At 46.4% G+C, this 25,450-nt stretch overlaps 1 protein-coding gene across 4 annotated transcripts in view; it reads right to left on the bottom strand.

Annotated features, from left to right (window-relative positions):
• Window positions 1-25,450, bottom strand: part of efl1 (elongation factor like GTPase 1) — a 369,111-nt gene that overhangs the window by 114,296 nt on the left and 229,365 nt on the right. For all 4 annotated transcript variants that reach the window (XM_085968866.1, XM_085968864.1, XM_085968867.1 and 1 more), the window contains 2 exons: window positions 22,488-22,619; window positions 10,200-10,347 (listed from right to left, as the gene is read on the bottom strand). In XM_085968866.1, the coding sequence (XP_085824992.1) occupies window positions 10,200-10,347; window positions 22,488-22,619 (280 nt within the window). The remainder of the gene's footprint in view (window positions 1-10,199; window positions 10,348-22,487; window positions 22,620-25,450) is intronic.

Raw genomic sequence — 25,450 nt, 5'->3', positions numbered from 1 at the left:
CGACGTGTGTGGATTCTTTAGCGCAGTCAAGACCATCTACGGCCCAGGCACCCAAGGTCCTACCCCACTGCAGGCCAAGATCGGAGAGGTACTCATCAAGGACAGAGAGGCAGTCAGTGCCCGCTGGAAGGAGCACTTCGAAGATCTCCTTAGCGGAGACGCTGTCTTTGACACGAGTGTCCTCAACTCCACCTGAGAGCTTGCTACCCGCCACCATCTCAGCACAACCCCAGACCGGCATGAGGTTGAAAAGGCCATCCGACAACTGAAGAACAACAAGGCCTCAGGAGCAGATGGAATCCCCGCCGAGGCACTAAAGCATGGCGGAGAAGCACTACTGGTGCAAATTCATGAACTCATTTCTCTTATCTGGAAGGAGGAGAGCATGCCAAGGGATCTCAGAGACGCCGTAATTGTAACCATCTTCAAGAAAGGTGACAAGTCCGATTGCGGTAATTACAGAGGAGTTTCCCTGCTGTCTGCCACAGGGAAAGTCATCGCAAGAATCCTCCTCAATCGCCTTCTCCCAGTGGCCGAAGAGCTCCTCCCAGAGTCGCAATGCGGATTCCGCCCACTAAGGGGCACAATGGACATGATCTTCACCGCACGTCAATTAAAAGAGAAATGCAGGGAACAGCACCAACCGCTGTACATGGCCTTCTTTGATCTCACAAAGGCCTTCGACACTGTCAACCATGAGGGATTATGGAGTGTCCTCCTCAAATTCGGCTGCCCTCAAAAGTTTGTCACTATCCGCCGCCTGCTTCACGACGACATGCAAGCCGTGATCCTGACCAATGGTTCCACCACAGACCCAATTCACGTACGAACCAGGGTCAAGCAAGGCTGTGTCATCGCACCAACGCTCTTCTCGATCTTCCTTGCTGCAATGCTCCATCTCACCCTCAGTAAGCTCCCCACTGGAGTGGAGCTAAATTTACAGGGCAAATGGGAAACTGTTCAACCTCTGTCGCCACCAGTCCAGATCCAAGGTCGTCCCATCCTCTGTTGTCGAATTACAGTATGCAGACGATGCTTGCGTCTGCGCTCACTCGGAGGTCGAACTCCAAACCATCGTCAACGCCTTCACCGAAGCGTACGAGAGCATGAGCCTTACACTAAACATCCGTAAGACAAAGGTCCTCTACCAACCTGCCCCCGCCACACAGTACTGCCCCCGATTATCAAAATCCATGACGAGGCCTTGGACAACGTGGACCACTTTCCATACCTCTGGAGCCTACTGTCAACATGGGAAAACGTCGACGACGAAGTCCAACACCGCCTTCAGTGTGCCTGTGCAGCCTTCGGTCGCCTGAGGAAGAGAGTGTTTGAAGACCAGGACCTCAAACCCGGCACTAAGCTCATGGTCTACAGAGCAGCAGTGATGCCCGCCCTGCTGTATGCCTCAGAGACATGGACCATGTACAGCAGGCACCTCAAAGCACTGGAGAGGTACTACCAACGTTGCCTCCGCAAGATCCTGTAAATCCATTGGCAGGATAGGCGCACCAACATCGGTGTTCTCGCTCAGGCCAACATCCCCAGCATCGAAGCTTTGACCAGGCTCGATCAGCTTCGATGGACGGGTCACATTGTCCGCATGCCTGATACGAGACTCCTAAAACAAGTGCTCTACTCGGAACTCCGGCACAGCAAGAGAGCCCCAGGTGGGCAGAGGAAATGCTTCAAGGACACCCTCAAAGCCTCCTTGAAAAAGTGTAACATCCCCACCGACACCTGGGAATCCCTGGTCCAAGACCGCACAAAGTGGAGGAGAAGCATCCGGGAAGGCGCCGAACACCTCGAGTCTCTTCGCCGGGAGCAAGCGGAAGCCAAGCGCTGGCAGTGCAAGGAGCACACGGCAACCCAAGCACCCCACCCACCCGCCCCTTCAACCACCGTCTGCCCCACCTGTGATAGAGACTGTAGGTCCGTATTGGACTCATCAGTCACTTGCGAACTCATTTTTAATGTGGAAGCAAGTCATCCTCGGTTCCGAGGGACTGCCTAAGAAGAAGAATTGTAAGAAGTCACACAACACCAGGTTATAGTCCAACAGCTTTATTTGAAATCACAAGCTTTCGGAGCGCTGCTCCTCCTTCACCTGACGAAGGAGCAGCGCTCCGAAAGCTTGTGATTTCAAATAAAGCTGTTGGACTATAACCTGGTGTTGTGTGACTTCTTACATTTGTCCACCCCAGTCCAACTCCGGCATCTCCACACCATAAGAAGAAGATGATCAATAAATTGGTCAGGTGGGCAGAACAGTGGCAAATGGAATTCAATCCGGAGAAGTGTGAGATAATGATTTTGGGGAGGGCTAACAAGGAAAGGGAATACACATTAAATGTTAGGACACTGAGTAGTGTAGAGGAACAAAGGGACCTTGGAGTACATGTCCACAGATCCCTGAAGGTAGCAGGCCAGGTAGATAAGGTGGTTAAGAAGGTATACGGAATGATTGTATTCTATGCCACGGCTAATAAAGGCAAGAGCAGGGGGTTATGCTTGAACTGTATAAAACTCTAGTTAGGCCTCAGCTAGAATACTGCGTGCAGTCCTGGTCACCACATTACAGGAAAGATGTGATTGCACTAGAAAGGGAGCAGAGGAGATTTACAAGGATGTTGCCAGGAGTAGAGAATCTTAGCTATTAGGAAAGACTGGATAGCTGGGTCTGTTTTCCTTGGAACAGAGGAGGCTGAGGTGAGACCTTATTGAGGTGTATAAAATTATGAGGGGCATAGATAAAGTGGATAGAAAGGACCTATTTCCCTTAGCAGAGGGGTCAAAAACCAGGGGACACAGATTTAAAGTAATTGGTGGAAGGTTTAGAGGGGATTTGAGGGGAAATTTCTTCACCCAGAGGGTTGTGGGGTTCTAGAACTTGAAGGAATAGCCATGATTCAGAGAAATACACGATACCATGAACAGATTTCTAATATTATTAATACATGATATACTGCGTTTAAAAATGTAAAACCTCAGGGACATAGGCTGTAAACAGAGAACAGGCTTCTGAGATAAAGATCAGTTGATAACAAAGTTGTAAACAAGCTTTGAAATGGGAATTAGTATACTAAAACAAAGAAAGATTGAAGCAAACCATTGGTGCTTCCGAAAGGTCTATGGTGTAAAGTGTTAAGAGCTAACACGTTGGAACAGAAACACAAACATTAAAAGAGACATGTGCCTTTGAAAACATGACATCAAGTAAAAGAAACACCTGCTGGTCAAACAGTTTTATGTTAAACTTGGAAGACAGGAAATACGATTAAAAATGCAACCAATTGAGATAGCTAGAAATGCATGAACCACTCTGGTCAAAGTGTCTTTAATATATACATAGTAAAAACCATACCAACAAGGACACTTTGAAGATATGACTTCAATAGATACACCAAGCAATTACATTGTGTTTGTATTAAACTTGGAGCAGTAAGGGGAGTCACAATGTCTGCTAAGGACCAGTAAAGCCAATATTAAGAATTGAATGAAAGCATTTTGTAGGAATGACATCAAACAGAAACCATAGCTGTCATTGTTTTTATGATGGTTTTTGGAACACCTAAAGGTAGAGAAATAATTATGCATGCAATAGTTGAATTGATAGTAATTTAGAAAGCATTCAAACAGATATCAATAAAGACAATTAGCTGACATCAGCAGAGAACATCAAAGAAGAAACCACTGCCAAAAGAGTATAAAAATAGACCTTTTCAACAGAAAGGCAGAACTCGCTGAACGGGCAAAGCGTTTCTCAACTCTTCAGAGGTATCTCTGTAAGTCTTTAACTATGAGTCTCGGGAAGTCAAAGTGATTGATTTTGGTGGATATTCTGGATTTATAGATAAGTAAGAAAAGTAGAAATCTAACCAAGTTAAGATTTGAGAATAAGGATCTCTGGGAATTAAGAAATGTAAGCTAATCGTATTTTGAATGGTTAATGTTGCGACTGATCCAACAGATGTTAACTGAATGTCGGCTCTTAAATAAAACTATATATTTTTAGAATTGTCTCAAAGAGTAATTCTGTATAAACTCACGAACCCAAATTCTGTACACTCTTTTGTAAGGAGTTGCAGAATTCTGGGGGGGCTATGCCGGACCCTCATAATATCTGGAAGGTTATAGTCTAGTTCAACTTATTAAAAGTACTATCTGGAGGACGGTAACATCTTCGGTCGTTCCTTTCCTTTAGGGAGAGATAGCCTGAACCTTTAGACCCATTTAAGCATCTTATAGAATTCGGCTATCTCTAACTTAAGTTGAGGGTGAACGTCTGGGGAATACGCCTGATCTGGGATAGCCCAAAAGGGCTAGAACTGTAATTATCCCTTCAAACTCACTGCCTGAAAAGGTGGTAGAGGCAGGAATCCTAACCACATTTAAAAAGTACTTGGATGTGCACTTGGGATGCTCGGACCTGCAGGGCTACGGACCAAGAGCTGGGAAGTAGGATTAGGCTGGATAGCTCTTTGTTGGCTGGCGCGGACACTATGTGCCGAAATGGCCTCCTTCCGTGCTGTAACTTTCTGTGAATCTATGTCTGGGTCTGTTATAGACTAATCGATAAAGATTGATTTCTATGATTAGTCAACAACTCCATTACCGTTGTATCATGCGGTACCAGGATTATAGAAGGTGAACTAGATGGGCCTTGGTCTTTCTTCGTCTAGAAATTCCTATATTCCTACATTAACATGTGTGTTGGACTCAGTGAAACAGTTACAAAGCCTTCACAGGATGGCACAGACTAAAGCAATAGTTGTTTTATCTTTTGCAGGTTATTCATAAAATGATACAATGAGGCTGTGTAAATAGACTTCTGAATAATTGTTTGTGTAATCTATCTTGAACTGATCCTGTCCACAGCACTTTTCCTTTTGCTTAAACCAATTGCTTTTCTAATCTACATATATATACCTTTTAAGAATCCCAGTTTTAATGGTTGTGAGCTGCAGCACATAGGCAGGATTAAAAAGGATAAAAACATCAATTAAGCTGCAAACCACCTTAACACAGAAACACATCATACTGTGTGATATTTGTAACATATTAATATTTTCAGATGAAATTCTGGTCTGCTACTTTAATGGAGGTGTCCCCCCTGAATATTACACAGTGCAATGTCAACCCAACGCCAGTAAGATTAAATCTGCTCACGCGTTCTCATCAGTGGCTCCTGGGAGTTTCCTCAGCCAAAGAAAGCCGAGGCGGCTCCTGGAAATTGTGGTCCTGGGATAAACTTAACATTTTCTTGTCGGTGTTTTGCCGGGAATAAGGGAAGGGTGTCCCTGGAGTTAAGGCTGTTCAGAGCTCTGGCTACATGTGTCATGGCTGCTTATTGAAGCAGGGAGAAAGATTTTGGAGCAATGTTTCTGCGTACATTTACATGTGATTATTTTTAGAAGTTTATAACGGGGTGGGGAGGAACTGCCAGGGTGGCTGTGTATCAATTTCTTTTGGTTGGATGTGAATGGTAGAATGTTTTTTTGGTGGTTTGTAAGGAGAAAATTGAAATAGGGGAGAAATATGATTGGTGAATAACAGAAGTAGAAAACAGCCAATTAGAATGGGGAGCATCTCATCAACCTAAATGCGTAACTAATAGGAAATTTTTAAAAATCAATAGAGACACGAGAAATGTTAAGATATTAAAATTAAACTACAGTAGTATTAAAACTGCACATATTCATCTTCTAGTACAGCTATGATCAGTGCACCCCCATCCTGACTGTAAGGGTGCACCAACATTACAATTTTAACATAATGTGAAGTGGTTTCAGTTTCATATCAACACTAATCTTGTGCAGTGTAGATCAAGTGTAAACTCCAGGGAATTCTGATCTTTACACCCAAATAGTTAACCAGATTCTGTTTCTATCCAGTTACTGCTTCAGAGGGACTTTTCAGCTGCCTTTCATACCAACGAGTTTGATCAGGGGAACACAGGACATAGAGACATAGGAACTGGAGTAGGCCATTCAGCCCCTTGAGCCTGTTCCGCCATTCAATGAGATCATGGCTGATCTGCGACCTAACTCCATATACCTGCCTTTGCCCCATATCCTTTAATACCTTTGGTCAACAAAAATCTCAGACTCAGATTTAAAATTAACAATTGACCTAGTATCAATTGCCATTTGTGGAAGAGAGTTCCAGACTTCTACCGCCCTTTGTGTGTAGAAGTGTTTTTTAACTTCACTCCTGAAAGATCTGGCTCTAATTTTTAGACTCTGCCCCCTAGCCCTAGAATCCCCATCCAGTGGAAACAGTTTCTCTCTCTCTACCCTATCAGTTCCCCTTAACATCTTGAAAACTTTGATCAAATCACCCCTTAACCTTCTAAATTCCAGGGAATACAACCCTAGTTTGTGTAATCTCTCCTTGTAATTTAACCCTTGGAGTCCGGGTATCATTCTGGTAAACCTACGCTGCACTCCCTCCAAGGCCAATATATCCTTCCTAAGGTGTGGTGCCCAGAACTGCTCACAGTGCTCCAGGTGTGGTCTAACCAGGGTTTTGTACAGCTGCAGTATAACTTCTACCCCCTTGTATTCCAGTCCTCTAGATATAAAGGCCAGCATTCCATTAGCCTTTTATGATTATTTTCTGTACCTATTCATGACATTTTAATGACGTATATACATGGAACCGCTCCCCCCCCGCCCCCCCAAGTCTCTTTGGGCCTCCATTGTTTCTAGGTGGAAGAGGTCGCGGGTTTGGGAGGTGCTGCCAAAGAAGCCTTGGCGAGTTGCTGCAGTGCATCTTGTAGATGGTACACACTGCAGTCACGGTACGCCGGTAGTGGATGTTTAAGGTGGTGGATGGGGTGCCAATCAAGCGGGCATTTAAAGATTAAAATAAGGTCTAGTGTAAGGTTATTCCGCTTTGCGGGATGAACAGGAGCCTGTTGAAGTACAGGACAGAATCAATAGATGAAGGAATCTAAACAAGGATTCTCTATTATTCTTGCAGTTTAGCTAAATATCAGGGCAAATGAAAACATCTTTGCGGACTTGGGGAGATAAGGCTCACCTACGAGGATTGGCTGAAACACAGAAACCAAATGTATCTACAGTAAAATGTTGTCGATCAGGTGAAAGTTTGTCATCTATTTTATGTATATCACTGGGCCGTATCTTGCTATAAAAATAACGGCTTATTAACAACGCACACCATTATTCATGTTACATGGCTTATCTTATTTCTTCTAATGCAAATCGGGCAGCAAGTTCAGGAGGTTACGAGATAAGCAGCGAATTGCAGCTCTCCAGAACTTGCTGGTCGATTTACGCCACGCCGTCGTTTGCTTCTCACCAATGGCATCGCACCCTTAGCCTCCCATTATTTTTAAGAACTTGCTGGATTTGCATATTAATTGCCCTTTAAACTCACAGCAGAAAGTCAAGTCTGGTAATTAATAGTGTAAGTACCTTTTTAACAGTGCGATAATTGTTAATGCAATGCTAATCAACCTCTCTGGCCCAGAAATTGAACAATTTAAAGTGTTCAATCTCATTGCTGCATGTAGTCAATTTATGCTATAGATTTAAAAAAGTAAAATTTACATTTTTTTTCCCTCACTTCCTTTTTTCTCTCTTTTTTAATCCAATCTTTCTTTCCCATCTTTATTTCTCTTTCTGTACCTGATTTGACTCTAATTCACCCGCTTTTTCAGTCATTCCTCGGTTTCTTTCTATTTAAATCTCGCTGGTTAAGGAGATAGACTGTTGCTCCCATCGTTCACTGAGGTCCCAGATGCCCCGTTGCCCTCGCTGCGCCGTTATCAGCTCGCAATTCCAGCAACTTACAGCGCAAAATTTTTTTCAGCTGAAGAGTGCAGGATAAAGTCTAACTAACGGGGCACGCTGCGAGATGGCCCGCTCCAGCAAGATCCGGCCCAATGTGACAGACACATACATCTATATAACACATTAAAATTGTTATGTGTAGCACGCTCCATTGTAGAGATCGTTAAACATCTCCTATGGGGTTTTGCAATGTTAAAATGCCAACAGCTGGTTGTCACCATTTCACTGTAAAATGAGCACCAATTAGCTGCCATGGTCCCAGTCACACCAACAGGTCCGGGTGTACAGTCTCCCCATTGCCCAGCACATCTTTAGCATTCTTTACATTTTCCCTCCTAACTCCAGCCCCCTCTGGCCTTTGGAAAATGTAAACTTTGGGCCTCCAGCCTCGGTCCTGCGCCTCACTAGGCCTCATTGGCACTGCTTCAAAGACAGGCCTGCGGCCCAGTCACGCCTCCACACTGGGCCTCCCAGCTGCTGCTATTTCCCCCCCCACTTATCTCCCGGCCTTCTCCCACTGCAATTTAAAATTTAATGTGCGCCTGAGTGAATGGAATCTAAACTTTCCCTGCTCCATGCAGCTCACCTTGATTACTGACTACCCCAATCCCCACAAAGTACTTTCTAACGACAGTACGCCCTTCCCCCCTCAACTACTCACTTCACATCTGTACCTCTACAGTACTCAGCCTCAAATATCCTTCCCTCATATCCTCAATTCTTTCCTCCACTTACTACTCTCCTGAAAGGGCTCACTACCCCACAATACATTTCATTTCCCCAGTCTCCTATACTACTCGTATACCACCTCACAATCAACATCCTGTCCAAAATCTCTCTCTTACCGACATCATACCATTTCCTCATAAAATACTACATCCTCTGGCGTCCCATCTGCAACACAATGGGATAGCCATTAAAATATTTACATATTTATACTAGCTGATCTCCTACGTTGTTGCTAATGTGCACCATCGGGACCGAGCCACAGTTGTGCTGTTTATGTGATTGGGTGGTGCCTTTACAATCATTGCTCTATAGGCAAATCCAGGTAATTGTAGCTACTTATGTGATGAGGCCAATCAGAAGCTGGTTGTAAATGCTTGTAAATTTCAGGATGCATGTCAATTACTTTTTTTTTACTTTCGATCAGTCACCAAGTGCAACATATAGCATGTACTACTACATGGAGTGTGACTGACATTAGATGCAAGATTTTCTTTTTTTTTTACACATGCTGGCTAGATATTCAGTGCAAAATAGTAAGGGGAAAAAAATTGGCTCATGCCCCCTTTGTGGCGCAAACTTTGCTGGGGTGCTACTTTTAGAGCCCCGATAAAGTTAGCGTCCCCATGCCGGAGATTGCATGGTAGCGCCCCAAGCTACTGGAAGTGCTCCCCCTCCCTCTTGGGGTGCTCCCATTGAATATCGCAGTGCTACGTGCAGCAGTGCCACGCGTGTCAGCACATAGCGCCGTGATACTGCAGGCCTCCCTCCCCTGATTAAAGGGGAGGGGCCTAGCACAGCGCGCACCGGGGCCCTGCTGGCCCATCGGGGAGCGGGGTGCCAGCAAAAGACCGATCGCGGCCAGCACCCCGCAGGAGGCGGCGAGGGGGGCAGGTGCTGGCAGGCGCTCCCCAAAAAATGGCCGCCAGGCACCTGCCCTTTAACTTGCGCCGGCCCGGCCACAAACACGCCCCCCTGGCCCTGTCGGACATAGCGTCCGGCGGTAGGTCTGAGGGCGCAAGCAAAGTTTGCAGCCGGGGCGCTGTGCACGCGATGACGTCATAGCCGGAGGCGCAGCGCCACGGGGCGCTACCAGCTACCGCTAACCTCCCGTTGAATTTCGCAGGAGGCGTTAGTGGCGCCGCGCCCGGTGCGAGGTGCTTTGTGCCCCCCGTTAGCGCCCCAAGGGGAGGCGCAAAGCAACCAAACTTCTCCCCCTTATTCTTTTAAATGTGGTGGCTGGCCTCCTAAGCAGAACCACTGACTTTGGAGCCTTGCTGAGGCTGGGTATAAACATGTTTCTTCACTTACTGCAATTGCCTAATGCTGATTTGATCAGCTGGAAGGGGATGCTAGGATCTAAAGTTAAACAAAGGAACATCATGTTTTAGTGTTTAGCTGCTGAACTGGCATGAAGATGGTGGTTCCCATCAGGAGCGCAGCCACTGCGTGGTGAGTTTTGAAAATGCATCTAATTAAAAAATTATTTTGTTATTTTAACCATTTACATATGGGTGCGTTTTATGAATAAATATTCAGGGATAAGTTACAGAGCCACATCCTGAAGAATTTGTTCATTGTAGTGATCTGTGTTAATCACTAAAGGAAATGTACTGAAGCCACTGGGCTGTGTTTCCTTGCTCACTCTCTAACCTTTCTCTGAGGTCATCCAAGCAACGCTGGAGGTGGACCTCTCCAGCGGTTATTAAGACGTGCTCTCCTGTCTCCTGGACTAGCACTTCCACACATGGATCAGCCTGGTTAAGCAGCTTCATCCCTTTCACCAGCTGTGGCATTTCACCTGTACAAGCAAAGGAAACAAATCTAAAAATGAAGTAGGCTCTGGCTTTAAAAGGTACAGCGTTACACAGCATTCTCAATCAACAGATTAGTAATTCACACCATTCATCGAGATACAAGGTATATGGCCTAGAGGCCAACTATGGTCCTCACTATTCTCTGTGGAGACTCTCGGCAGGAACTAACTCCACCCACAAGCCTACTAATTCCTTAATGGAGATCCCCATCTTATGCAATCCTGTCTGAAGACTATGATTCCTTACTGGCCCTATGCCTATAAATTCCAGTTTTGCAGTGCTGTATAAGACACTTACAAACCTTTTGTGCATTTTTTTCCCATTACAAGCGGCTGCCCAATAGATCCGTTAGGGGTTAGTAGGTCTGAAAAGTGAAAGAGTAAAGCTTTATATGCCATCCTTACCTTGCACTTAAATTAAAAGCATTACACAGTCTACTGATTCAACCACAACCCATCTGTTTAGATGTACTCCTGTGTTGGTTAGCGGAGTATATGTTGAATCTATCTCCAGGTGGTAAAGCAATTAAGCTGGTATATCATATAACCCGTGCTGCACTCACTGCACAGGAGTGTTTTCCAACAGGCTGGTCATGGCTGGGTCATGAGCAGGACCACTGATTTACAGGAGCACGCTGGTTTTAATGATCTCCCCAAAGTAACTGATTGTCTGCTCTGCCCAGGTCCAAGTATCCTTCGGCTTTCCAATATTGTCTATTTTCAAAGCCCACCTGACTGAAAGTGCTGCTGTTCCGGAGAATGGGTGAGAAAAATTGGGAAGGAAAGACTCATCGCAGTAAACAGCAAAAAACAGTAACACCAGCATGAAAAGTGGGGGGAAAAATACTTTTTAAAAAATGTATGCCAGATTTCCCGTCTACCCTTTGACTTCTAGTGAAGAATTGTCTTCTCTGGCGTTATTTCACCACCAAAACCATCGATATACGGAACCAGTAAAACAGTTCATCTGACTGCAGTTTAATTCTAACACAAAGGCGTCCAACCTGCAGCAGTATCAGCAACTTGAGGTATCTGCAAGCTAACATGGAAATAAACTCTATTTGCAGCCCCCAAATTTTCAAAGTCATGCCCACTCTGGCAAGGTACTCCCCTGTGAATAATGCCTACTTGGGCAACCGGCAAGCGTGGAACTGAACCAGCAACAGCCAATTCCTTCAGGAGGGACGGGCAGCGGCATCAGCAACTTGAGATATCTGTAAATTAACATGGAAATAAACTCTATTTTCAGCCCTCCAATTTCCATGGTTTGCACCTATGCAACCCGCAAAGAGAAAGCTCGGTCAGCCCTGCTGGAACTTGCTCTTTGCCGTTCAGTCCTCCTCCCTTTCTGCTGGTGCCTGACTGACTGGGACGCAGGTAAATAAAAGCTATGACTGTGATTTGCTACAATTGTCATTTACTCAATTCTGATTTTCTACCCCTTTTTGTAGTCCTCTCTCTTTTCTGCTTTTCATTAAATTTTGTATTTTTTAATTAAAAAAACTATTTTCTGCGTACTTGATTCTGTTCTTTCCTCAATTTTACTTTACACTTTCCTCCCTTCTTCCAGGTTTCCATTATGGAATCAATAATTAACAATACACCTTATATGGTGCCTGAAATGATCAATTTAAGCATTCAACATTTCTAGTATAGTCAGCCTATACTGCATTTGTGTAAGTGCTGGGCATCTCATCAATCTGTTAGCAGCAGCAGCACAGGTTACAAATATTCTCCCTTGTGTGCTAAAACATAACATACAACTCCATTCATCAATAAAGCTCTGTAAACAGCTTACAACTTTCTAACTGTTGTTCACTGTGTTCAAGGCAGCAAAAAAGGAAGTAGGCATGTTTACCAGGTTCTCATTACACAATAAAAACTAACATGCTATGTTGTCCTAGTACAAGACCTTGGTTAGGCCTCAGTTAGAATACGATGTCCAGTTTTGGCCTCCTCACATGATGGGTGATATGGCGGCTTTGGAAAGGGAGGACTGTAAAGTCTGTGAGTTGTTTAGTTAATTAATACACAGACTACCAGAGTAACTTAAAACAGGACTTTACTATTCGAAGGTCAGGGCGAATCTGCCAAATAAATCCTGACACAGCACTTATATACCGGTGTGGTCACCGTCGGTGTTACAGTATACAGAAGCCAACAAAGTAGTGTCACACCTAAAATAGTTCTCTTAAAGGTGAACGGTTACATACAATGGTTTTCTTAAAGGTAGACGGATACATACACTACAATCCTCCCTTTTTAGCTTACAACATACTTAGTCCCCCATTAAACATAACATATATTCAACTTCATGTAAAACAATTCACAGGTATAATCTATGCGGGAAACAGTTTACAGATTCAGTCTCTGCGGGAACAGTTCACAGATTCAGTCTCTGGTCTTGACTCGGTCCGAACAACATCTCTGTGGTGTAGCCGGTTCACATTGCTAGCGTGACTCATCCAATAGTCTTTCCCTTGACTTAACAGCTTGAACTTCCGTCCTGCTGAACCAGCAGTGCTGACTTTTACAAACAGCTGGACTGCCTTGGTAATTTTTCCTACTTGCCAACTGATTTGGCTCCCTTCGTAGGGCCCACGTACATGATCTGGTAGAAGTGATAATGATTTAGATGGTTATCACCTTCTGCTTCGTCTTTTTCTTTTCTGCTTCTTGGAGACTCTCGGGGCTCCCTTATCAGCTGCCAGCTGTAGCGCCACCATCTCCCTATGTTCCTTAGACTTTAAGTGCTTCATCCTGATTTCTGCACTTTGGGAGTTTTCATCACAAGCTGGGCAGACCAAGTCCTCGTAATATTCCGTGTCACTCAACAGGTCATGGTAATATTCGGTGTCGTCCTGAACTAGTCTAGCGAGAGGGCCTGCTACTTCTTCCTTACCCAACTGGACGTTAGCCGACTGTTGTTCCCTCCCTAGACATCTTTCCTGAAGAGACTTCTTCATGCGTTCATATTCATCCCACTCAAAAAGTTAGTATGCAGGTGCAGCAAGTGATCAAGAAGGCCAATGGAATGTTGGCTTTTATTGCTAGGGGGTTGGAATATAAAAACAGGGAGGTATTGCTGCAGTTGTACAAGGTATTGGTGAGGCCGCACCTGGAATACTGCATACAGTTTTGGTGTCCATACTTAAGAAAAGACATACTTGCTCTCGAGTCAGTACAAAGAAGGTTCACTCGGTTAATCCCGGGGATGAGGGGGTGGTCATATGAGGAGAGGTTGAGTAGATTGGGACTCTACTCATTGGAGTTCAGAAGAATGAGAGGCGATCTTATTGAAACATATAAGATTGTGAAGGGGCTTGATCGGGTGGATGCGGTGAGGATGTTCCCAATGATGGGTGAAACTAGAACTAGGGGGCATAATCTTAAAATAAGGGGCTGCTCATTCAAAACTGAGATGAGGAGAAACTTCTTCACTCAGAGGGTGGTAGGTTTGTGGAATTTGCTGCCCCAGAAAGCTGTGGAAGCTACATCATTAAATAAATTTAAAACAGAAATAGATAGTTTCCTAGAAGTAAAGGGAATAAAGGGTTACGGGGAGCGGGCAGGAAATTGGACATGAGTCTGGGTTCGGAATGGTCATGGCCCTGTGGGTAGTGGAGCGGGCCCAGGGGCCGTGTAGCCTTGTTCTGCTCCTACTGTGTTCTAATTCTGTTAGATTTCAGGAGATGGTTTTATTCCTGTTCCTGGCTGGGGTGGAGATCGCCTTTACAGAAGGTAAGTACTGTAGAAAATATAGGGACAGAGTGATCTCCTGGAAGAATTTCGATCGCTTAGATGGGTCGGAGAGGAATTTCCCAGATTTTTTTCTCCCAAATTGGCCATTGGGTCTTTATCTGGTTTTTCGCCTCTCCCGGGAGATCACATGGGTTCGGGTGGATGCAGAGTGATAGAAGATTTGAGGTTAGGATCAGATCAGCCATGATCTTATTGAATGGTGGAGCAGGCTCGAGGGGCCGATTGGCCTACTCCTGCTCCTATTTCTTATGTTCTTATGTTCTATGTTCTTCCTGGGTTTCCTGCAAATCCTTCACTAATGACCTCATTTGTGATTTCAACACTTCCCCTTCCATCGGGGATTGATTGATCGGGCTATTCAATCCTTCTACTGGAGCAGCTGTTTCAACATTCTGTTGTTCACATAGACGTGATTCAGCGTACTTTTGGCATCCCAGTAAAATCTGTGTTGCAACCTCAGCTATTTCCATAACTTTTGAGAGCTCCAAACTCCTTCCCTTTGAAGATTGAAGCTCGTGTTCAGATTGTTCCCATTGCAGAGTCTTGTCCCTCAGCATATGAAGGAGTTGGTTGACCGTTAACTCTTCCACGGGAACACTGTGGATCAGAGTCTTCTCCATTTCATCCACCTTTTCCTCCAATGCTTTCACCTTCTTTTCCTCTTGTACTTTGGCTTTCAGCGCTCGGAGAAGTTGCGCCTTGATGCTCTCTAGCTCATGTTCAGGGGCCATTCTTACAGTCTCTGTGTTTCTTACAGTTTCCTTTTCTTCCACTGAAAGGATTCCCAGTTGAATCTGTTCTTCAAGTTGTTGAACCTCAGTCATTGCCGCCTCATATTTGTCTTGGGTTTCCTTCAATATTTTTATGAGTTCTTGGACATCTTGCCTTTCATGTTCAGCCATGTCTTTCACCTCTAATTTCTCATCTATGGATGGAACTTCTACCGATGAGTCTGTCTTGGCCTTGAGCTCATCAAGAATTTCCTGCAGCCTTTGGACTTCTTGCTCATGTTCAACCTTTAGTTGCTCATATGCTTCTACTGAAACTAGCTTTTCGGAGGTTGCCGAGTTAATCCCCTCCAGGATTGTAGCCTGGGCCTGTTCATACTGTTCCTTCAACTTCTCAAACTCTGCTTGTAAGGAGTCGTAGAGAAGAACGGGAATAAAATCCTGGCTTCCTGAAGATTCCTCTTCATTTGCTCCTTCCTGCAAATATTCTAACTCCTGAACAGCATAAGGGAGATGTGATCGGTAATTGGTCACAATGGCTCTATGGTCGCTCTCTGCTTGAGCTAGCTGCTTCTGTTGTCTTTCCAGATTCTCCCATTCGGTGTCATAGAACTTTTTCATTGTTTTCATCTCTTGTTCGAGACGGTAACTCACTTGTTCCACTTGCTGTCGTAATTTGAAATAAAGTTGAGTCCGAGCTCGGTGTTCGTCAGTCATGGATATGTCCGTAAACTGAACAGACTCAGAATTCTCTGTCAAACTATGTTGTCGTTGTTCGGTGGAGTTCTGTTCTGAAACTTTGTTCTTCTCTGGAGCATAAGCCTTTATGCATGCCTTCGTTCTTCCAACCTTAGTCGGCAAGTCCATTTTAGCCTTGTCTTTCATATTTGGGTTGGTCTTATCGTCATCCGTTTCAGAATCTGAGCTGATTGTCTGCACCGAGTCCTCACTCGTTATGGCTTTTAGATAGTGCCATTCCATGTCTATTTTCTTGATCCACTCCCGTCCCAGAAGTGGTGGTCCTCCCTCAGGTAGTACGTATAAGTTCATTCTTGGGTGTTCTTTACCCCCATCTCTCACCTTGACTCTTATCTTCCCCATGGGGTATACTTTATGCCCCGTGTATGTCTGCAATACGAACTTGGTATCTCTTAAGGGTATATGTGAGAATAGCCGGTGGTAATCCCTTCGATTTATGACTGATAGAGCTGATCCAGTGTCCAACTCCATTTTCACTTGGACTCCAGCTATTTTTAGCATGACCCAGATAGTTTGTAGGTCAGCTTCCTTACTCACATTGTGAATTCTCAGACTGCCCAGCTCCTGGCCGTTTGGGTCTGAGTCCGAATTCTGTTCGTCTGAACTCTTCTCAGCCACCTTGTGTACCTTGTTGTACTTTTCCTGTGATGGCTTCCTTTGGTTGTTGGTCTTCTTCCCTGACCGGCATACCTTAGCTATGTGACCCAGTTTGCCACATTTCCTACATTCCTGGTTCTTAAACCAGCATTGGTTCTGGTCGTGTGTTGTCTTCCCACAACGATAGCATTTTGTTGTACTCGAGGTAATTTGATCCACACTGAGCGCCGCTGCCTTTAGCTGCATTTCCGCAGTTCCCTTCGCTGCGGCTTCGTGCGATGCTGCAATAAGGACAGCCCTGTCAAGTGTAAGGTCGTTCTCTTCGAGTAGTCGCTTTTGCGTTCCTTCCTTTGACAACCCGCACACGAACTTGTCTCGCAATGCCTCTGTCAGATTCCCTCCAAACTGGCAGTGTTTCGCTAGTCTACGCAGTTCGACCAAGTATTCTGCGTTGCTTTCGTCTTTCCTTTGCGTTCTCGCATAGAATTTGAATCGTTCCGCCAACATCAACGGTGTGGGGTTCAAGTGATCCTTCAGAACAGTCACAATATCATCGAAAGTCTGATCCGCCGGTTTAGCTGGTGCTAGTAGATGCTTCAAGAGCCCGTATGTCTTCGCGCCCATCGAGTTTAGCAAGGTTATAGCTTTGTCATCTTCTTCTATTTTATTGGCCTTACAATAGATCTCAATGCGTTCCACATACGTGGCCCCGTCTTCTACCTCGGAATTAAAATCGTTGATGTTACCACGCTTAGGCATCTTCCTCTCTTCCTGATAACACCACGAATTATTTCTTTAAATGTTCTTTTATTTATTTTTTTTCCCCCAAGATGGCGGTTCCCGCGAAAATGGCGGTTTCCCGCGCTTATCTTCTCTCCCCGCCCACTTCAATGGCGGTTTCCCGCTTCTGTCTTCTTCCCCGCCTAATGGCGGCTTCCCGCGTTTCTTCCCTAGCGGAAGGGGTACACTTTCCCCACGGGCGACGGCCGCTGGCTTTCAGGTTCACAGCCTGCGCGTCGGCTTCAGGGCTTTCCCTTTTCTCGGCAGGGCAACCGGCGCTGGGTACAACCCGTTGACGGTGAACAGTTTCAGCCGCTGGGCTGGCTCTCGCTCGGTTCCCCTTGCTCGGGCTCTGTCTCTCTCCCGCTCGCTCGGCTCTACCGGCGCTGGGTACACCCCGTTGACGGAGAACAGTTTCAGCCGCTGGACTGGCTCTCGCTCAGTTCCCCCTTGGTCGGCTCTGCCTCTCCCGCTCGCTCGGCTCCCAATCGCGCCTCCCAGCCTTCTCGCAGTCCGGTGCTTCCCTCCCCGGCTGCGGCTGAGTTTTTATATCTTCCCGCGCCTACGCTCCCGGTCGCAGCGCTTCGTGGCTTCGGTCGCTGCCCGGCCTTTTTCGCCGGTCGCGGTCTAGCTGTCTCACGACGCCGTTGCGTCCCCAGCCTGTCTGTACCACGGCTTCCTTGCTCCACGCTGCCCCAGTCTCAGCGCCTCTGGGCCCGACTTCTGTCCGGCTCCTTTCCCCCTCGACCGTGGTCGAGTGCACCGCCCTTATCCTCCGGTTATTCTTTTTACTTTTCCCTTACTCACAGTCACCGTGGCCGGCTTGCTTCTCGTGCTGATCGGCTCACTCCTCACCGTGGCAGAAGGGACAGTCAGTGCCTGTTGCTGATGGAAGTCTTTGTCTCTGAATTCTTCCTCCTTTCCAGCTCTGCAGACTCGAGTTTTCTCCCAGCAGAATGACGAGGGCGGTTGCCTCTTCTCGACGCTCGTTAACTGCTTCGGAAATATTGTTGCCGCAGGGTACGATCGGACTCGTCGCCACTGTAAAGTCTGTGAGTTGTTTAGTTAATTAATACACAGGCTACCAGAGTAACTTAAAACAGGACTTTACTATTCGAAGGTCAGGGCGAATCTGCCAAATAAATCCTGACACAGCACTTATATACCGGTGTGGTCACCGTCAGTATTACAGTATACAGAAGCCAACAAAGTAGTGCCACACCTAAAATAGTTCTCTTAAAGGTGAACGGTTACATACAATGGTTTTCTTAAAGGTAGACGGATACATACACTACAAGGACCATTAGATTAATTCCCAGTTTGAAGCATCTTAGTTATAAAGATAGGCTAAAAGAGCTGGGACGCAACACTTTAGGGAAGCGTAAACTTGGGGGGGGGATCTGATCGAGGTTTATAAGATGAAGGGAATAGACTGTGTTCAAGTGGACAGTTTGTTTCAATTAAATAGGTTAGGGAGGGCCAGGGGTCACAATTTTAAGTTGTCTAGGTCTAGGTTAGATGTCAGGAGGTGTTTTATTTTTTCAGAGAATAGTGGACCTCGAACTGGCTGTCGGCCCATGCGGTGGACGCCAATTCGCTAAATTCCTGCAACTGAGAGCTGGACCGGTTTCTGGCTCGAGCGGAGATCACCTCTTACAAAAGATAGGCACTGCATAGAATTATCAGGGCCAGAGTGGACTAGTTTTGATTACCTCAGGGTGGGGGGGTTGTCGGAGAGGAATTTGCCAGGTTTTCCCCCTCCCAAATTGGCCTGGGTTTTTAATCTGGTTTTTCATCTCTCCCAGGAGATCACGTGGTTTTAGAATGGGGTGGAGAGTGAATATAATGCGACGCACAAGATACCACAATTGTGTGGGACAGGCTGAATGGACCAGTGGATCTTTTCCAGTCTGTCATTGTTCGTGTGATGGTAACTCTTCACATGTGCCAATCGGATCGGGGATTCTGAGATCCACGGCGACATGAGAGTTAGGTGGATAAAGAAGTTAATGCGCAGGTTTAAGTGTAAGAGATGAAAGATGAGGCAGAGCTCCAGGTGAATCGATTTTTTTTCATGGAGATTGATGCGCTATCAATTACTCATAAAAGACGGAGAGTTAGGAGAGTAACTAAAAGGCTTTTATTAACAAAGAACAGAGCATGCCTCTCGTGGTTGACTGGTTTCCAAGAAGGCAGGGGGCTGCAGAGCAGTCACCTTTATACCTGGGCATGTGGGTGGAGCCAGGGGCGGAGCCAGCTGAGGCATGCATAGATACAACAGTGTGCAACAACAACAACAACGGTGAACAACAATAACAGTGGTTTACCACATTCACCCCTTGTTTAAAATTGAGTCCGGCGGGGTGAAGTGTACTAAAGGTTCGTGTAAGTAAGTCTATCAGGTGGCCTTGTATGCCGTCCTGATCGTCGTGGTGGCGGCGGTGATGGTGCAGCATCCAACGTTGAATCTGGCGTCTCATTGAGTGGTTGGGTGGTCAATGACGGGTCCTGGGGCTGCGGCATGCCGTCTACAGGGGTTGGGTTGTGGGTAGTGGTGGATAGCAATGGTAGTGTTTCAGGGGCACCCGAAGGTGCGAGGTCTCGTATGGAGACTGTGTCCTCCCGCCCGTCCAGGTACGCCACGTAAGCATACTGGGGGTTGGCGTGGAGGAGGCTCACCCTCTCGACCAGGGGGTCCGTTTTATGGGACCTCATGTGCTTCCGCAGTAGGACGGGTCCTGGAGACGTCAGCCATGTCGGTAGCGAGGTCCCCGATGTGGACTTCCTGGGGAAAGTGAACATTTTTTCATGGGGGGTGGCATTGGTGGCCGTACAAAGCAGTGACCGAATGGAGTGGAGCGCCGCAGGGAGGACCTCCTGCCAGCGAGAGGGCGGAAGGCCCTTAGATTTTAAGTTTAAGAGGGCGGCCTTCCAAACCGTCGCGTTCTCTCTTTCCACCTGGCCGTTCCCCCGGGGGTTGTAGCTGGTGGTTCTGCTTGTAGCAATACCTCTCATGAGCAGGTACTGACGGAGTTCGTCGCTCATAAAGGATGAGCCCCGGTCGCTATGGATATAGCTAGGGAAGCCGAACAAGGCGAAAAGGTCATTCAGACCTTTAATGACCGTGGTACTGGTCATGTCTGGGCAAGGGATGGCAAATGGGAAACGGGAGTACTCATCAATTATGTTGAGGAAGTACATGTTGCGGTCAGAGGAGGGGAGGGGCCCTTTAAAATCGACGCTCAGGCGCTCGAAGGGGCGAGTGGCCTTGATCAGGCTTGCTCTGTCTGGCCTATAAAAATGCGGTTTGCACTCGGCACAGATTTGGCAGTTCCTGGTCATGGTCCTGACCTCCTCGATGGAGTAGGGCAGGTTATGGGATTTGATGAAATGGAAGAACCCGGTGACCCCCGGGTGGCAGAGGTCATTGTGGAGGGTCTGCAGTCTATCAACCTGCGCGTTGGCGCATGTACCACGTGATAGGGCATCTGGGGGCTCATTGAGTTTCCCGGGCCGGTACAAGATATCGTAATTGTAGGTGGAGAGTTCAATTCTCCACCTCAAGATCTTGTCGTTCTTGATTTTGCCCCTCTGCTTATTGTTAAACATAAAAGCTACTGAACGCTGGTCAGTGAGCAGGGTAAATCGTTTTCCGGCCAGGTAATGCCTCCAATGTCGCACCGCTTCCACAATGGCCTGGGCCTCCTTTTCGACAGAGGAGTGTCGAATCTCGGGGCCCTGGAGGGTCCTTGAGAAAAAGGCCACGGGTCTCCCCGCCTGGTTAAGGGTTGCAGCTAGGGCGAAGTCGGATGCGTCGCTCTCCACTTAGAAAGGGATGGACTCATCCACTGCGTGCATTGTGGCCTTCGCAATATCTCTTTTTATGAGAGTGAAGGCTACACATGCCTCTGCTGTCAGGGGGAAGGAGGTGGACTTGATGAGAGGTCTGGCTTTGTCCGCATAGTTGGGCACCCACTGAGCATAGTAAGAGAAAAACCCTAGGCATCTCTTCAGTGCTTTTTGGCAGTGGGGGAGGGGGAGCTCCATAAGGGGGCGCATTCTGTCGGGGTCGGGGCTGATGACTCCGTTCTCCACTACGCAGCCAAGAATGGCGAGGCGCGTGGTGCGAAACATACATTTGTCCTTGTTGTATGTTAGATTCAGCCGCTGGGCCGTACGGAGGAATTTCTCTAGGTTAACGTCATGGTCCTGCTGGTCGTGGCCGCAGATGGTGACGTTGTCTAGATAGGGGAAGGTGGCCTGCAGCGCGTTCTGGTCAACCATTCGGTCCATCTCCCTTTGGAAGACCGAAACCCCGTTGGTGACGCCGAAGGGGACTCGGAGGAAGTGGTAGAGACGACCGTCAGCTTCAAAAGCTGTGTACTGGCGGTCCTCAGCCCTGATGGGGAGCTGGTGGTATGCCGACTTCAGATCAATCGTCGAGAACACCCGGTATTGTGCTATCTGATTGACCATGTCAGATGTGCGGGGGAGTGGGTATGCATCTAACTGGGTGTAGCGATTGATCGTCTGGCTGTAGTCAATAACTAGGCGCTGTTTTTCGCCAGTCTTCAAAAATTTAAATTACAGGAAACTTTCGTTTATCCGGAGGTTAAATGTCCGGAAAGCTCTATCCACCGGCAAAATTCTGGAGTCGGTTCAGATAAGTTTTTTTTCTTTTCGTTGCTTTTTTTCTCCAGTCGTGGCTCTGCAAGGTCTGGCTGAAGCTGTTGCTTAGCTACAGAGACGCTTGCAAGCTGCAGCCGACTGTTTTGAAGTTGTTAGGGTTTGTTGCTTCACATGGAACTCAGAAGCTCCATATGTTTTAACATTAGCGCTGGTTTCTACGGCAGTTTTGATGGTACGGCACCAGCTCGGTCCCGTCGGTGCCGGATACCAGAGAGTTTCCTGTAGCACCTTTAACATAGTAAAACGTCCCAAGGCACTTCACAGGAGCGTTATCAGACAAAATTTGACACCGAACCACAAAAGGAGATATTAGGATAGGTGACCAAAAGCTTGGTCAAAGAGGTAGGTTTTAAGGAGCGTCTTAAAAGAGGAGAGAGCGGTAGAGCGGCAGAGAGGTTTAGGGAAGTAAATCCAGAGCTTAGGATCTACACAGCTGAAGGCATGACTGCCAATGGTGGAGCAATGTGAATCGGAGATGCGCAAGAGGCCAGAATTGGAGGAGCGCAGAGATCTCGGAGGGTTGTAGGGCAGGAGGAGGTTACAGAGATATAGGGAAGGGTGAGGCCATGGAGGGATTTGGAAAGAAGAATGACAATTTAAAAATAGAGGCATTGCTGGATCGGGAGCCAATGTTGGTCAGCGAGCACGAGGTGATGGGTGAACGGGACTTAGTGCGAGGTACAATACGGGCAGCAGAGATTTGGATGAATTCCAGAACAGTATTTTATTAAACAATATATTTTAACTAATCCTACGAGACAGTGCCATTACTATCTGTATTTGTTATAATACGTAATGTCACCCACGTACTTGGATGTTTGGGTTCCACAGCAACCCGTACAATAGGAGTTGCCTCGGAGTTCAAAGGTGTAAAAGGTGGACATACAGGGGAAGTCGACAAGGTGGCAGATTTTAAGACGTAATCTTCTAGGCCTCCAATACCTATTGTTGGAAAATAAAAACAGAAACAGAGTCAAACAGGAATAGTTGTGCAAAATAATTGAAGCAGTGTTTTATGCAAGTCGAGCACTGTGCTAATATACAACTTTATTTGCAGCGCACAGACTGAAATCACTTCAGTACAAAATGCAAACGTAAACTGGTTGGACAGTGAACCCGAATAAGTGGTTTGACCCCAGCACACAGGACGAGAGAGAAGTGCTAACTCCTTTTAAAAAAAAGTAGATGTTTACAATTTTGAAGCTGCAACAAGAATGATTCTTTACAAGCTATCACACAACAAAAATTATTAGCAAATGGCTCTTCCAGAGCCTGCCTGCATTCTTCAAATATAGCTAAATATTAGCTCTAAAAACTGCTGAGTAATAAAGCATCAGACAATATTTTTACGGGCACAAAGTACACCCTTTTCTCAGCAGGATTTAAAGGAGACCTCTCGCAGTGATGCAGAAAACTGACGTTTCAATCTAAAAGCAGTGCTGTCTCGCCAATTCCAACACTTGACTTTGGGTTTTAATAAACTTATTTTAAAAAATGCTTAAAGATTGCATCTTTCTTCTTAGCAACAGCTGGATCTTCGCACAGTATTACTCCTTGCTAAGCTGATGTATCAGTTCTTTTCCCAGGTGCTTACCTAGATGTAAAGTTGTGCGGGAGGGAATTCTTTCTATAAAATCAAGCTGTTATACACCACTGATTACAGATCATTGAAAGGGAGTGGGGCGGGGTGGGTGAAGGTGAGAGGAGAAAAGGTAAAATAATGTCTTTCCATTATTGGGTGTGTCATAGTGATTTGGAAAGCCAGAGTGGAACTGCTGCAGGCCAGGCTGAGTGGAGATTCCAACATGCAGACACATGCACCCTGCCTGGGGACACAGGTCGTAATCCTTCAGGAGGGATATCGGGGTGGAACACCCGCAGAGGGCCCAAGCATGGTGCAGCATGCTCCAAAAGCTGCAGGACTGACTATACTGCAGCTTCTCAACAGCTACCAGGGGACGGCTGAACAGCGGCACAGTTTATCGGGTGTAGGGCTAATGCAAGTGTGCAGCATGGGGAGCGGCATGCAGGAGGGCCGAGGACAAGCTGTGCAAGGTTAAGATTGATAGAGAGGGAGAAAGACTCAGAGCAGGAAGAATTAGCAGGACAAGTAGGCATGGAAAAAGAGAGCAATAAAAAGCAGCATCAGGACCTAGTGTAGCAAGCGGACAGACACTGAAAGGTAGGGAGCATCATGGCAAGAGGTCACTAAGGAAGTTCAGATGTGAGTTAGGAGAATAGAATATCCAAGATAACTTTCAGAGAATGCTGCACTGTGCTTTGTGCATGCTTAACCTCAATGTCCCTCCTTCAAGTTTACTCCCAGGGATGAGTTAGGAGAGGACAGCAGCAATCAGGCAGACTGAGCCATTAAGGCTGAGCACAGGAAGCGAGGCACAAGCTGGCATAAGAGGCTTGCTGAGAGACAAAGAATGGAGAGCACTTAGGACAGAGGCTGAAAGGAGGCAACACCCTGCATCTGCAGAGCTTGAAAATGGAAGAGAGAGTGGGAGTGAGTATGCAGAACCAGACAGACACAACCAGGAACACTGCCAGCAAGGGCCCTGGGTGCAGGATGGAAGGAGGGTGCAGCAGAGATCCCAGAGTGCTTGAGCCCAGAGTACAGCAAAGGTGGAGAAGCCAGTATGAGCAGCCTGAAAGCACCCAGAAAGGGCGAGTCCAGGGAATAGCCCAGAGCGGGAGAGAGCCCTGAAAGCATACTGGAGAGGACCAAACTCCTGGGAGCAACCCAGAGAGGAAGAGGAGCTAAGAGGAGAAAGAGAGAGACGGAGACTGAGAGAGCCATTCTGAATAGCTGTGCCAGACTGGTTTGCATTCAAGGAACACTGACAACCAAAGCAGTCACCATGTCGCAAATCGGTTGGTAAGGACAATCTGGGTATTCATGACCTCAAGGTATAAAAGTGAGTTCGAGAAAGACTGATCTAAGAGACCAGGCGGTAGTGAACTATATTAACTTGTAAAGTCTAAGGATGTATGATATTCTGTGAAATAAACTGTACTGCACTGGACAGGGAGCTCAACCTTGGAATAAAGTGATCCGAGTGCCCTTCCGGATGTGCCTGTACACGCAGTTGTTCTTCAACACTACCACACTTCGGGTCTTGACCAGTAGTTACTTAAGAATATTAACAGCTGGTGGGGCAGGTGACTGCATCATCGTGACAACCTGACAAACCGGTCATCAAGGTAGAATAAAACTAGGTATGCAGGTTCAGGAACACAACAGAAAACTACAGGTGGTACAATACCAAACTGACTGCAAATCCTCTGGACCTTGCAGCCTCTCTCTGGGATTCCAGCTCTTTTTCAATTATAATCCTTAATTTACTGATAAGAAAGAGGACTGCGAGAAATTATTCAGAGCAGAATGCCTCTGCATTTATATTATTAACCTTTAGATCACTGAAAAGCTCAGGGAAATTCCCTATCCCCATGGCCAATTAATGTTTTTCTGTTTTCAGATTGCACACTTTGATGTTTAAAATATCACCATTGCAGCTGCTCAAACATCAGGAGTACCTTTATCACAGCAATATTAGCCATACTAGGACCAAAATATACACTTAAAACACCATTTTAACTATACAAGTAAAAACATTTTTTACACTACAATTGTACAGGGCCTTGGTGAGACCACACCTGTAGTATTGTGCACAGTATTGGTCTCCTTATCTAAGGAAGGATATACTTGCCTTGGAGGTGGTGCAACGAAGGTTCACTAGATTGATTCCTGGGATGAGAGGGCTGTC

This window comes from Somniosus microcephalus, chromosome 27, assembly GCF_052327205.1.
Source record: "Somniosus microcephalus isolate GS21.2 chromosome 27, FLI_Smic_1.0, whole genome shotgun sequence".
NCBI lineage: Eukaryota > Metazoa > Chordata > Chondrichthyes > Squaliformes > Somniosidae > Somniosus > Somniosus microcephalus.
The sequence above is the reverse complement of the archived record's forward strand: the minus strand, read 5'-3'. Positions and strand labels throughout refer to the sequence as shown.